General features: G+C 31.1%; 2 protein-coding genes across 2 annotated transcripts; one reads left to right on the top strand and one right to left on the bottom strand.

Moving 5' to 3' along the window:
• Positions 1-5,656: 5,656 nt before the first annotated feature.
• Positions 5,657-7,426, bottom strand: LOC108477720 (inositol oxygenase 4-like). Its single transcript, XM_053023647.1, has 8 exons — positions 7,257-7,426; positions 7,082-7,187; positions 6,928-7,006; positions 6,646-6,850; positions 6,496-6,555; positions 6,365-6,417; positions 6,149-6,271; positions 5,657-6,062 (listed from the first exon to the last, which is right to left on the bottom strand). The coding sequence occupies exons 1-8, from the start codon at positions 7,282-7,284 to the stop codon at positions 5,805-5,807; spliced, it is 912 nt and encodes a 303-aa protein (XP_052879607.1). The 5' UTR covers positions 7,285-7,426; the 3' UTR covers positions 5,657-5,804.
• A 4,304-nt stretch (positions 7,427-11,730) lies between these two features.
• LOC108478280 (E3 ubiquitin-protein ligase Os04g0590900-like) lies at positions 11,731-13,471 on the top strand. Its single transcript, XM_017780719.2, has one exon. It carries the CDS (start codon positions 12,200-12,202, stop codon positions 13,280-13,282), a length of 1,083 nt encoding a protein of 360 aa, XP_017636208.1. The 5' UTR covers positions 11,731-12,199; the 3' UTR covers positions 13,283-13,471.
• Positions 13,472-15,851: the final 2,380 nt, after the last annotated feature.

The raw sequence follows: 15,851 nt of genomic DNA, 5'->3' as shown, positions 1-15,851 counted from the left end.
TTTAAAATTTTAAAACTTTTTAAAGAAAATTGCAATTAAGGATGGTTAAGGTCAGGGTTTCAACCTTTAAATTTTAATTTTAAAATTATAGTAAATAATATTTATATATGGTATGTCTGTATTTTAGTAAAAAAGTAATTATATATTATGTGTGCATTTGAGTGGATGTGTGTGGTGAACTTGTAGGATATCACATTAAGGAAAAAGAGAAATAAAGATCATAACAAAGTGGGCAACGGGGATGTCAGTTCACCTTCTTTTTTGAGTTGTTTCATTTGCTGCTTTTGATATGAAATCAAATGCCCATCTCCATCCCTCAAAAATAATAAATTAATAAGTTGCCAAACTTTTTTATTGGAAAAAGAAAATCAGAGACAAGAAGGTGGATCCAACCCCCAGCACAAGTCGGGGCAATATTGCACTTCAGAAAGCTTCTGTTACTATTAGCTCTCCTCTTGTCCTCAATGGTTAGGTGCTTGTCACTCAAAACTTTCCATTTACGTACGAAATTTATATGATGCAAAAGTGAAAATGTTTCATTTAATTTTACTTAGAGATTTCATATTACTCGAATTCGATCAAAGTTAGTGTTGAATGCACATTAGAAAACAATGATTGATGGAAGATATTTGTGAATGAGATTATGGGTGTCCATCAGTGTAAAAGATGGACCAAGCATAGTTTTTATTTTTCTTTTTATATAGTGTTTTGGAGTAAAGTGGATAAGAACGGCTGCTAGCTAGACAATCCTGGTGTTAGATCCCTTCACGAAATGCCAAACAAAGTTAATGAAATTTGTGATGCAACCCAACGGTGTCTGGCATTGGGCTCACATTTTTATTCAATCATCAGTAATGGAACCCAACTTGGAGGGACCTCACCTGTAAATGCAAAACTCCTTTGGAATGTCATTTGTGGTTGATTCTTTGGATATGGATGGCTTTTGCCTTCCAGGCAGTTGGGGTTTTATTTTTGATAGGGTTTAGGTTACTGCCAATATCTGACCAAAAGGACGTCGCAAGAGCCATCCCCATGCCATAAAGCAGGGTCCCACTGGAAGTAAATGAAGTGGGTTCAATCCCAAGGATTATGCCTGGATTATTTTATGCTTAACATTCTTTTCTAAACGTAATCTATTGTTGACATGTGTGGCTAGGAATGATTTGAAATCAATTCACTGTGACATCATTCTGCATGGGCAACCCAAATGAAGTTAATCTCAATTCTGACTTAAAAAAAATTATAGTTTTTATCTAAAGTCAAAAGCTGGTATTCAAGAAAGTTCCACAAACTCCCTCTTAAATAGTGTTATGAAGCACCAGATAACAAGTTGTGGACAATGCCTTTTTTTTTTTTTATGGTTGAGGCATGGAAACTTCGTATCCTCTTACTAGTGTTCAACTTTTTACAGCCACATTTATAGAGGGAACTAAAATTTGTACGTAACGAAGTGGGGCAATAATTTAAAAAAAAAAAAGTCAACTAGCCTGTTCATTTCATTGATGAAACTCGTGATTCTCCTTCACCCATCGTTTTTGACTTTCTAACTTAAAGAAAGCCTTAAAATTTCGAGTCTATTTTACTGACCAGTTTAAAACAGTCCAGTCCCTTAAAAACCCCAATAAAAACTGAGGGTGTGAAGCGCAAGTTGTGGCGAGGGAATTTCCCTTTTGCATGTGTTGTGCGCTCTGACTAAAACCGTACAAACCGAGTCAAGTCCATTAAATTCCATCAAGTTGGTACAATTAAGGGCACGTTTAGTTGCAGGAATGGAATAGAGCTGTAATGTAATAGAGTTGTAATGGAATAGAGCTGTAATAGAATAGACCTGTAATGAATAATTCAGTTGTTTGGTTGAATGGAATAGAATAGAGTTGTAATAGTATTCTTGTGTTTGGTTGAATGGAATAGATGTTGTAATAGCATAAGGAAAAAGACTTAAATGACTAAAATACCCTTAGTAGAATTTTTTAGATAAATGATTATTATTTTAAATTTTAATAAAATTATTATTAAATATAATTTAATAATAATAATAAATAATAAATAATTTAATCATATTTTAACATAAGTATTATTAAATACAATTTAATAAAATAATATATAATTTAATAACATTCTTAATATTATTATTAAATTATGAATTAATAAAAATCATAATATATAATATTATAAAATAATATATAACTACTTTATTATTTTTAAACACATATTTAATGTGCTAAATGTTCCATTATCCATTTATTTTTTCCTTGCACTCTTTTTCTTCCTTTACTAAATTTCTTTTATCTTTTATATAATAAAATCAAGTTTATATAATCTTCAATTGAGTTAATTGGAAGATTCGTCTACAACCATGGCTGAATCAACATATTATCATCTTTATAAACATATCATTTATATTTTTATATAGTTAAATTAAAACACTTGTTCCTTATCAAACAACTGTAAGGAAAGTCACTCCAAGCTAAGGTGCTATACTGTAAACAAGCATCAAAAGAGCACATAAAATATATATTTCAAAGTTTCATCTCAAATTGGATTATCCTCCACATTCATGCAACCAAACATTGCAAATGACACACATATCTACATACAATTTACGTTCTGATCAACTACATGTTGGAAGAATACTCAATAGCAAGATACTTTTTCGAGTAATCTTTCAAACCACGGCTTTTCCATGCCTCACGATATCTGATCCCAATGATGTCTCCGAACTCCTGTTTGTCCTTGAGAGCCCAGTTAATCTTGTTATTATCGATGCCAAGATCAATCATAATGTGCTTGTTTCTGAAAAAAAAAGTTCACTTTACATTGAATCAGCTTAATAGCATCACATTCAAACTGCTTTTATTAGCCCTATCCGATGACCTTAATTAACACCAATTTACATCCCTTTAACAACGAATTTAACCTTTTCGATCAAGAACAAAAATTAATATTTAACAACTATTGTTTTTCTTTTATTTCATACATGCAGTGAGACCAATTGCTCTACATATTACAACACATTCAAATAAGTATTTATATGTTGGAATAATGAGCTTTCAAGTCGTAGTTTTCAAAGATCATTTAAGCATTTAATTGTCAAATTTTCACTTCACTACTAACAACCGAACTTAGTAAGAATAACATAATATTTTAGCTACTAAACTCGATTTATAAACCCCTACAACCATAGCTTACTCCGCATGCAAACTTCAGAATTTAAACATGAGAATTTGCAAAGTTTCCTTTGAAAACTCACTCACAAGCACATTCAATTTGTCCTATTTTGACAGACAAGACAAAGAACATGCGGGCATTTGTATCCCGCAACAACACACTCAATAGTATTAAAATTTATTAGTTCATCACAAGAACAATCCATGATTTTTAATCCAAGAATACTCAATTATTTGGTCCCAAAACTGAATAGCATAATGCAACAAATGGGACCGTCTTTACGACCCTCAATCAACATGAAAATAGAACCATTAATTTGTTCAAATTTTGGACAGCAAAATAAGGGCACAAAATTGGATAGCGTAATTTTACACTATTTCCGAGCAAAGATTTAAACTTACAATAAACGAATCTAGCTAATGCCGATAGTAAGTAGCCTTGAAAATTTAAAGAACATTTTCACCATTAAATCAAAGCCAAACATCAATTCTAATTTAATATATATATTTTAAGCATGAAAATAACAAAATGAGTTTAAAGAAAACTCACCATTAGCAACACTCAATTTGTACTTCTAAAATGACAAGTCATTCGCAAATAAAACGCAGCTTTACTCATTAACGACACATCATCAAAATCAATCCCGAGTTATACATTTTAACCACGGCACCAAAGCACTATAAATCACAGCTATAACCCTCCTAATTTGTCATTTGAAGATACCACAATTTCATTATTAAGACCGCTTAAATTACGACAATTAATCCACTTTAGATAATGGTTTAAGACAACATAAATACTTACATTTTAATCAAGATCAAGTAGTAGGAAATCTTAATTATAACTATGACATCTTCTAATTTCACTTAGGACATTAATATTTAATCACATTAGAAGTAAAAAGATAAACCCAAATACGAAATTGGGTATTTGAAGATTTCAACAATTACCCAAATATAAACTAGAAAATGGAAATCCATTTAACCTAAAACCGAATTAACCCGAACATATTCATACATGTAGACCAACACTATACAATCCAACCATAAAGTCGATAACCTAAATCCATTTGACCTAAACCCAAATTGATCCAAATACAAAATGACCAAAACATGAGCTTCAAATCCAAATTAGTGGTCATAAAACAACAAAACCCAAATAATAACAAATCAAACCCAAATTGGCAAGATCTAAAATAAATGAAAATTTTAAAACTTAATTTGATTCAATCTACATTGTTCCTATGAACCCAAACTGACAAACTATTAGATCTATAAAGATGTATAGGAGATTACAACAAAATTCAAGCTAATATAGGTAAACAAATAGATGAATCTGCTAGAAGTAGAAAATTGGGTTGATTAAAATTGTATTGATTAAGCTAAATCAAAATCGTTATTGAAATTTTGAAACATGACAGATCCATTTTGAAGCATCATAAAAGGATTAAAATGATTTTCGTAAATAATTCAAAATAAGTGTAAAATGAAAGAAAAAGAGTTGAATCTTGATGTTGAAACATGTGAAGAGCAACAGATCTAGCGAACTGAATGGAAATGGATCCCCCAAAGACCAAAGGCCTATGGCGTAAACTTAACGTACGCCAATTCTCGAGTTCCTTCGGTATTTCTTTCCAAAAAAAACCCTTTTTCTTAAGATTTTTGGCAAAAAAAGAGCCCTAATCGAGACTCCAGCCTTGATTTCTCCAATCATGGGAAAATCCAATTCACATACAATAGTAAAACGAAGATTACATCAACATGTTTTCACACCCCAAGATTAAAAAAAAAACCAAAAAAGTTAACAAAAATTATCAGCAAATAGATTAAAAAACTTGAAAATGCCTATTATTTCTACTAATTTAACAAAAAAACTAGAAAAAAAAAAGAAATCAAAATTGGAGAAGAGTTACCTGAGGGAGGACTGCCGATTGTTTCACTTCTCAAGTTTCCATCTCAATCGAAAGCCTTGTTAAGGGTTGGAGTTAAAAAAATGAATCTTAATTGAAGGCCTTGTTAGGGTTTATCAAAGGGAGATAGAGTTGGTGATAACAGAAGCATGAAAAAGAGGGAGACAAGTTTGGAATAAAATAGGAAGAAGAATGAAAAAAGCAGAGATTGCTTCAGACGTGAGAAAGAGAAGGGTAAAGTTGAAAGTCTCAACATAATTTTTTACCCAGCCATTCGTTGAATCCCTATTCCGTGGGGAGGGTGCCGAATTGTAAACGACACTTTTGCGTTGAATAAGGCCGTATTGAATGAGGCTGTAATAACCCATTACACCCAACCAAACAAAGTTTTAATGGGGGGCCCACTGAATTCAGCTGTAATGGCTTAGCATTACATCCAACCAAACATGATGTAAGACTTTAATAGAAAAGGTTCCCAAGATTCAGCTTATATTGGGCTGGAGTTAGATCCAGTTAAATATACAGTTTTGGGTTATCTGAGAGGTGAGGTTTGTGCTGGCAAATGGATTGCATTTCGGGTTTGAATCAAAAGAATGTGTTGTTGTATTAATTGCTTCATATATATACACATTATAGTCGACTTCTCTCTATATCTACAAAGAATCAGGACTATTACTCTATTAGCATTGCAGCCGCAGCACGCCATTGTTCGTGCATTTGGGAACTTTCACCATTTCAGCTTTGCTGGGAAATACTTGGCAATGAGGGATTCATAATATGGCTTGACCTTTTCAACATCAACGTGAGCTTTGCTCTTGCTGTACAAGTCATATTTGTTGAAAACATGAAGCCATTTCATGTTCTTCTTATCCTCCTCATTGATGAACTGGGCATAAGCTCCATGCTTGTGCAATGGGTAGAAGGAATGGTATCTGATGATGAACAATCCTGCCTGTGGCAATGTGGTCCCGTTTTCTTTAGCCACCTAATCAAAGTTATGACAGACATTACAATATTATGGTATTAGCCTAATTACATCAAAGGATCCACTGAAGGAGTCAAATTGTATACCATGTACATGTAATCATCATGTCCCCATGACATAAGCAGATTGTCCAGTCCACATCCTTCAGAGTAAACCCCATTATTGGTGTTGTATTTGGGGTTTTTGAAATCAGGGTTCTCCTTAAAATACTGCACCACAGAGTTTGTAAGAAGTACAAATTAATCTTAGGTTCCATCATAATAACACCATAAAAAGATACATCAAAGCAAAGATTCAGAAACCTTGTAATGGACATTGAACTCATCAAAAGCACATCCAACAGGGAAAGTGTCACCTGTTATATTGAAATTAAATTTGTCAACTAAAAGTATAAAAAGAACTTAAGTAAACTCAGAACAAATACTACACTTACCAACAACAGCCCATTGAGGTAGCTCACCAAATTTTGGAAGAACAAGGATCTTTCCAAGATCTAAAATGCATTGGAACATTATAAGCTAATTACTCAAAAAAAGAAAACTGTTAAGGGTTGTTCTTTTTTTTTTTTTTTTTGGGTTTTTACCATGAATGAGTGCTGTCAAATGCAACCAGTCTTCATTAGGATAGTCTTTTCTGATTGCTTCAGCACTCTGCAACAAATGCTGAATTTGTGGTTCATCTAAGTCGGGATCACTGTCATCAACAACCTCATTGAGGAGCTCACAGCATTCCCAAATTCCCATTTCTGCCTTATTAAGCTTCTTGTATTCTTCCCTGATCTTCTTCACCTACATTATTCGCATGACCATGTATTAAACATCAATCAAATCGTAAAAGTAATAAACTACCACAATGATTTCCTTACGAAATCATATGTTTGGTTGATATGGCTAGCTTTGTAGTGTTGCTCTACTTTGTCAGTCCTTGCACCTACTTCATAATCCCTGCCATAAAATTCACCAAACTTTCAGTATCATATGAAGGCAACATTCAAAAATGTGTTTTGAGAAATAATTTACCTAAATGTGTTTCCAAAAGCATTGTTTTGAGGCACTGTAAATTGGTCATTCGATACCAATTTATTTGCGTCAGGCTGCGCCTGCTCGGCACTCTTGGCTTGAGTGACTGAAAACCAGATAAAAGCATTAGAGCAATTAATCATCATTGAATGAAAATCAAAATCAGATGAAATACCATTGGGTTTCTCAACGGAAACTGTCATTTTCACTGCATTAACCAAGGTAATAATTCATAGTCGATTAGATTATTGAGATAAAATTAAGAGAAGCCAACGGATGTTGGTACGAATTGAGACAGTTAGAGGTGGGAATTAATAGCAACTATAAGAGGGACCTTGAACAGATATTTTACAATATGAAAATATCACTTTCTATTTACCACCAAATTTAACTAAAATCGTCTAAAATTAGAAGAATTTTGCACAAGTTTTGGATAATCATTGTCTCTATTTACTAATTTGGGTGTTAAAATTAGAGGTAAATTAAAGAAGGAAGTTTATTCGGACCATAAATTAGTAAATATAAGTGTTTAATATAATTATTTTATTTGATAAAAGTAAATATCAATTTTAAAATTATATTTTATATTAATTTGGATAGTTTGGGATGAAAGATAAATATGATAATTTACATATCTCATTTTTTAAAAATAATTTTGTTACAATTTTTAATAAAAAATCAACTTAATATTTTTACATTAAGTCAACCTACCTTTTATTTTATTCAACACTTTTTGTTTAAAAAATTATATTAAATAAAATATTAAAATGATTATCAAACACATTTAATTAAAATATTAAATGTTGAAAATTTTCATTTTCAGTGAAATAAAAATTTTCAATGATTTATCAAATACACTCTAAATTAAAAATGTCTAACTATTTGTTTAATATAAAAAAATAAACCATTAATGAATACAATATTATGGTATTATATATATATATTTAGGGCAAATTATAAATTTAATCACTTATATATGATTTTAATTACATTTTCATCATTAAACTTTAGAAAGTTATGATATAATCACTAGTGTTATTAATTTGTTACTTTTTATCACCAAACCATTAATTATCCTAAACAAGGTAATGTGCCATGTTATATCATCATTTTAAACAAAAAAAAGGTAAAATTCCACAGCTAGTCCTTATATTTTTTGGGGGCAATTCAATTCTTTTTATTTTCTTTAATTTTCCTTTTATTTCTCTATTTTTTTGTTCTCTCTTTTCCGTTTCATAACATTAGCCATTATTACAAGAGGGTCCAACTTAAACAGGTGAAAGCTAAGATGGGAAACATCAAACAAAAAGGAGATTGCTTGAGAGATGAGCAACAAAAATATTCATTAAGAGCAAAGTCTGGAGACTTTGAAAGACCATGTCATCGATTGAAACAAGAAAGTAAGATGATGATTAAGCCAACAAGCAAGACCCAAATCAAGCTCGCTCTCATTTTCGATATTAAAACTCAACAGGGTGAAGATTTTGTTGAAGTCATTACGTTCACTCAGTTAGTTTAATTTCTCCCATATCCGGTTCTCATTATATAAAACTATTTTTGATGTGATTAATTGAAAATGAAGCTAAACTTGTTTTCTTACATTCTAAATTTTGGTGGCAATCAAATTGACATTGCAAGTTTGAATGAAGTCAAAAATTAAAACCCAGAGCAAGGAAACATTGCAAGCAGGTCTCATGCTTTTGTCGGTGCCGTAGAAAATAAAACAAATTATTAAAGTAAAGAAAAGTTTGCTACGGATTTTCAAGTTTCATGTGTTATTGCCTTATAGCTTGAATGATAAAAGAGCTTATTTACTTTTTAGATTGACTTTTGATTTATTTATTTTATTTACATGGCACGTAATGGGTACAATTATGAAAGGGAGAAGAAAGAAAATGAAAGGAAGGAGAAGAAAAGAAAAGGTTAAAAAACAAAAGGAAAACAATTAAATTATTATAAATTTGAAGAAAGTATAGGGATTAACTATGCAATTTAATATAAAATTTTCATCTTCCATTATTACAATAACGATGGTTAGTGATTTCAATAACTAAAATGTAACAAATCGATAATATTAATATTTATTTGTAATTTTTTTAAAATTAAGTAATAAAACATACATAAATAATTAAATTTATAATATTAAAATATTAATTATTGAAAATATAAAATATACAAGATTATATTAATTTCAAATTAATGTGAGTATATATAGTTGCGTTATTTGAAGGTCAAGTGGCCTTATGCATTAATAAGGAAATCCAAATGAGTGAGGTTGGTGCCATTAAAGATGAAGTAAGGGCTTTTTAAATTTCTCAAGCTTTAATGCATTACCGAATTATTAGATCCAAATTATTATGTAACTATGATTTGAACTCAAGTTATTTTTCAAAATAAGATAAACACTCGATTAATAGGTCATAATTTAATATTCAATATCAAAATATTATAAGATAACCGTAACTCTCTTGATCATATCAATGGTGATACAATATAAAAAATATTATAAGATAATCAGAACTCTCTTGATCATATCAATGGTGATACAATATAAATGTTTTACTTGATGAAAATGGAAGATGTGAAATGATGTGAGAAATATATGCAGAAAATATTATTTTAGAATTTAATATTACTTTAAAGATATTAAATTACTTAAAACAAAATACCCTTAAGAGATTTTGAAGGAACGTTGTGTGCAAAGCACTATCATCAATTTAGTTTTGAAAGTAACGTATGAGATGAAAACTAACTTGTTTATAGTTTCAACTCAAGGAAATCCGCCTCTGGTGTTCCGCGGAATTAATAGAAATGAAAACTTAGGCTTTTGGTGAGGTATTGTTGATTGCATGCCATAAATTAAGAAGCAAATAACGTATATATTGTAATGAGATGGATGTAGATACGGAATTAGAAAATTTGTTAGGGGAAGCCAACATTAAATTATAATTTTTAAAAAATTAAATTAAATTTTTATCATTTTTAGGAGGTTCAAAGTGCAATTTTACCTTTACTAATAATTTTTTATAAAAAAAATTAAAAATGGCTAAATGAAAATGCCATCATATCATCGTTTATTTCTCTTTATTTTTAGGCTCAGTTTCTATTGTCTCCGGTAGTGAAACCTTACATTACTAGTGACCATAAATTCATGGCTGCAAGGTGACGTACCAGACGGTCATTGAATGTTGAATTAGGCCTTCTTTCTTATTTTCCCCCTTGACTTGATTTATAATTTTGTAGAATAGTAGTGAGCCATCAGCCAATTCATTAGTGCTTGAGTTTCCCAGTACTTGCACTCATTGCTTTTTGGCTACAAATCTTATCAGGAATGCACTTAATAGTTCGGTTTCTCAAATTTTTCTTGCTCAACCTTAATTACAATTAAGAGAATCAGAATAATTTTAACACATACTGATATTATGCTTTTCAAATTTTGCTGATGCCATATGATTAATATAAATACTTGTTCTCCCCCTTGTTAATCGGAATCTTATGCTATGTATTAATTAATTTAAATCCTTTGCTGGGTGGTTTTACAGACTAATAATAATCTTTGACAGGCTGAGGCATAGTGGCTTCAGTTAGCACTTTGCAGATATTCCAGTATGGACCATCTCATATCTCTGTTTTGTCAACTTTCTTTTCTTAGGTTCCATTAAAATGATTCGAGCAAATTTGTGGAATTTTTTGCACAGTGGGTGTGTAATGGCCTTCAAAGGGGCAAAACCTACTCTTAAGAACAGTGACCCATTGTCTTATTTTCTCAACGAGAGTGACTCTTGACATAAAGCACTAAAAAAAGCTACAAATGAAAAGAAGAGAAAAGTTAAACTAACACTAAGGGGGTAGAGAGAAAAGGGTTTCTTGGTCACCACACTTGGACTAAAACAAAGCTTCTTTATTGACTAAAAAAACTGCCTACTTCATTCATTTTCTTTTAGGTTGAACAATAACTTTACCTTGTAAAGAAAGTCATTTCATGTCTAAGAATGTGCCTGGAAAATAGTTGTTTGTGTCAACATTCTTGGTGTTGCTAAAGTTCCTGATTTCTTTTACTTGCACTTAATCTTATAGTAAGAAAATCAAAGTCCCTTTGCTTCAATGGCAAGGAAAAGAGAGTGAGGTACTGTGGGGGAATATATGCTTATCTCAACTCGAATTTTCATACAATTTTCTTAGGCCCCACAGCTACAATTTGATGAATTTATAAGTCACAATGGAGCATATTGAGTTTTATATTGCTGGGGATAATTTTGTCTAGTGTCTCAAGAAATATTCCTACCTTTTTTTTGCTCCGCCCTTTTTCATTATAATGAAACAATGAAAGGGATATTAAATCATGCCATGAGGTTCAGAAAATGCAAAGAAACACTACCTTGGCACATTGTGAGGTAGAATTTCTGTCACTACAAAATGCAAGCTTGAACTTATCTGGTTTACTGTATACCTAATCTGATGGTTCATTCCAGAATTTAAGACTTTGGGTTACATTAAACCTTTGTCCAAATTTGGGTTAGATTAGGAAGTAGAAGAAAATCATCACTATCTTCCACAGTTCCACCTATTTTAGAAGATTACACATATGCTATATTTTTCACTTCAACTGCTACTGTCATAGACAATAATAAAAGCATTGATTATTTTTTGAATTCCCAACCAACATCATTACATCACCCCCTCGCACCTAGTCAACATATCATTATCCTCGCATACAAAAAGATAGCTAAAGAAAAAGAAGAGAAAGAAAAAAAAGAAAGAGAAAGCCATTAGTACCTCTCTTGTTTCTTTCCTGTATTTGCTTTGCTTTCCATGTAAGCCCTCTTTGGGCTTAGCCTACTTTTCCACCTCTTCTTTGTCTCTTCAACAAATTCGCTTCTCAGGCTTACACTGTCCTTTTGCATATGTATTGTTCAATTGCAGTGCATTATAATTTTGCTCTTCCGGTTCTTGCTATATGCTTAATCATGCCATCCTGTTTGCAGTATTCATAAGGTACTCCTTTTGATCTTTATTATTTCTCTAGTGTCTAAAGGGCTATTCCTACATAGGAAGAAGAGAGATTATGTCGGAAGTGATAGTAAGTTAAATTGTTTTAAGAGTTTTCATCGACTTGCTATGGGGTCTGCTGGTAATACAAAAACCTGGGTGCCGTACATGACCACCAAAGACTGTTCTCAAGGTTTTTGTAGCTTGTATTGTCCACAATGGTGCTACATCATTTACCCTCCACCACCTCCAATAGAATTCACGGTTAATCCTTCAGGCCCGAATTTCTCCCCTCTTGTGATTGCGATCATTGGTATTCTGGCCAGTGCTTTTCTTCTAGTAAGTTACTACACAATAATATCTAAATATTGTGGGAACTCGGACTCCTCTAGTAGAAGAGAAAATCATGAAACTGATGAAGTAATGGAACACAATCACACCCCATCTGTGCATGAGCCATGGCAGACTTCAACTACCGGACTGGACGAGGCTTTGATCAAGTCCATTGCGATTTTCAAATACAGAAAGGGCGATGGCTTGATGGAAGGAACGGATTGTTCAGTCTGCCTCAACGAGTTCCAAGAAGATGAGAGTTTGAGGCTGTTGCCTAAATGTAGCCATGCATTCCATGTCCACTGCATTGATACCTGGCTTAGGTCTCACTCAAATTGCCCTTTGTGTCGTGCTAATATAATCTTTATTTCTGCTTCACCAACACCTCCATTGCCACCTCCAGTACTGACAGAAACTCCTTCAGTCAATGAATCCTTGCAGGATAGGCAACCATCCAGAAATGAAAATCCAGCTGATGAAAGACATTCAGAAAGGGTTTTCATTCCAAAGACTCCATGTCGTACTTTGAGTGATCTAGGGAACATGCAAGGAGGAGATGCAGTGATTCATATCAGAGAAGAAGGTTATCAACAAATGAGAAGATCAGTGTCGATGGATCATTTCTGTCAACCCCAACTTTCAGTTGCAGACAATTTGAATAGGAATCAAGGGGGAGATCACAGCAGAGGTGAAGGGTACCATTTCTCATTAGGTATGGCTGGATCATCAAAACAATCAGCAGAAGGCAGTAAGGTTAGCAATAGAATGTGTGTGTTGCACCGTGTAATCAACCCTGCTGCAATGAAGAGATCCTTTTCCAGTGGTAGATTCTTTCTTACTAGGCAAGGAAGAGTAAGAGATCCATCTATTCATCTTTAAATATATATATATATATATATATATATATATATATCCCTCGTATAATCATGATTCATGAAAATGATAAGAGAGATTGTGTGACTGTCTAATAGCTATATCCGTAATTGGTAAAGATGGTCCAAGTGAGACAACTCTTGTGAAAGCCAAAAATTATTTCAATGTTTTAGAACTTCCCCATTTCTTTTGTTAGTACTTCTTTTTTTCTTCCGATTGCCTCTATTCCAAGGGTTCCAATTTGCATCCACGTTTTATCTATTTAATGTACATTAAACTCAATACGTGAAGAAAGTTCAAAATGGACCTACAATTATAAATGTACTCAATTGATGGGTATCCTCTACAGTTATCTATTTCCGTTAAAATTATAACCAATGAATGGGCTTTTTTGCACTAAACTTTTAGGTTCACCATTTCCTACTGGAACAAATTTAGACCCAAAAGTGGGAAAGATCTTGTAATAAAAGGCCCAAAATATATTTCTTTATTGTTCACGTTTCAATTTTGGGATCATCTAAATTATTTGCTCGGACACATATATCTTCTTCTCACGTAGATATTTGTTTATTACATGCAAAATGCAGTCATATTTATCAAAAAAAAAAAAAGGTTTATTGAATTGGGCCTTAGGGTACTGCTGTCTGAAACTTGTACCAACGAATGACTCATTAATATTATTTATCCCAACACCCAAAAATACTATCTACTCTCTAATCTTTTACCAACTACGTGTTTATAAACATACTTAATAAATATATTATAATATAATTTATTATAATTATATATATGTCACATATTTGGGTAATTATGTTGAAGAAAAGAAAAATGCATAATGATTTTTTATCCTCTAATTTTACAATATATATATTAGCCATTACTTTATTTTTCGTCTTTTTAACTATTAAACTTGTATTTTTATCAAATCACTCAAAATAAATGGAATTTGTTAACTTTACTAATGCAACATACATATGGATTGCCACATTAATATTTAATTAATTTTTCAAATTTAAAAAAATTAAAAAATATATTTTTAGTAATTTTAACTTTTAGAAATAGTTTTTGTTTTTGTTTTCAACTTTTAAATTTTAAAAAAATTAATTAAATGCTAAGCAACAATTCACGTTTATGTAACGTCAGTAAAGTTAAGAAATGTTAACTTTTCCATCCATTTTGAAGTGATTTGATAAAAAATTCAAGTATAAGGGCTAAAAATGCTATAAATTAATGAATGGCTAAAATGATTTTTTTTTTTTTGTAAATTTGGAAGACCAAACAAGTCATTATGCCAACAAAAGATATATTTGGGTAACTATTGTAATTAGTAGGTTCCATTGCATTGAGTATACCTGGAACACTTTAATTACATTCTCCAATCTAGGAAAAGGGTTAGAATTTGAGTAGACGTGTTCATGGATCAAGTCGGATCTATACATTATATTAATATACTTTATGTTTGCCGAAGCTTAGTGTAACTGTCCGTTTTTAGTAAAATAGGAATAGTAGTTTCAGGACCACAAATCCGAAGTAAAAAATTTTATTTTAATATTATTTTGTGAGCTAAAGCATGCTAGTATTATAGTATAAAAGTTTCGTTAAGAAATTTTAGTATTTACATGTTCAATTTGATGAAAAGGACTAAATCGCGTAAAGTGCAAATGTTGTGTTCTATTAGCTAAAGGTATTAAATAGCTATAGAACTTTAAAGTGGAGGTCCTTATATTGTAATTAGACCATTAAATGAGTTAGTGGATGTGTATGGCTTGGTAATTGAGTAATTTTTAAAGTTAGGTAAGGGTAAATTGGTACGTAAGGAATTGATGATAAAAATAAATAAAGCAAAACAAAGCCTTCATCTTGGTTTCTTCACCAACTGAAATATAACGACCCAAAATTTATGAGTATCAGAAAAGTGCATTTTTGGGTCACTATTTTAATAAAATGAGTTCGTAAATATTTATTAAAAATATTTATGAAGACAGTTGTGTGATTAATTAGATTTTAGTTAGGAGAACTAGCTTGAATTAAGGTTAATTAGGTATAAGGATTAAATTGAAAATAGGACAAAATTTGAATTATAAAATAGAGAAAAGTGAAGGGACTAAATTAGTAATTGAACCATAACAAGTGTATGGTAATAAATGAATACATATGTACTAATAATATACACATGTATAAAAATTAATAAATAAGTATTACTTAGTATTTAAGTATAAATATATTATATTATATTATATTATATTATATTATATTATATTGTATTAGTTTAGTTTGGTTTAGTTTAGTTTAGTTTAGTTTAATAATAAAATAAACAAATAAAGTAAATAAAGAAACAAAAAGAATGAAAAAGAAACATAATTGAAAACGAAACAGCGAAGGAGAAAGGAAAAGAAAAGAAAAAGGAAAAATTAGGATTTTAAGGTTTGAACTCAAATTGGTAAGTCATTTTAATTCCTTTTCTTGTAATTTTAATTTTTAGAATCTTAGAACAAAATACTATTTGATTTATGTTGGAATTTTAGAAGTTAGTGGATTTTTAAATGTTTATGTTGTATAAATTGAAGTATTAGGG

This window comes from Gossypium arboreum, chromosome 12 (assembly GCF_025698485.1).
Source record: "Gossypium arboreum isolate Shixiya-1 chromosome 12, ASM2569848v2, whole genome shotgun sequence".
Taxonomy (NCBI): domain Eukaryota; kingdom Viridiplantae; phylum Streptophyta; class Magnoliopsida; order Malvales; family Malvaceae; genus Gossypium; species Gossypium arboreum.
This window is presented reverse-complemented; position numbering and strand designations above follow the sequence as displayed.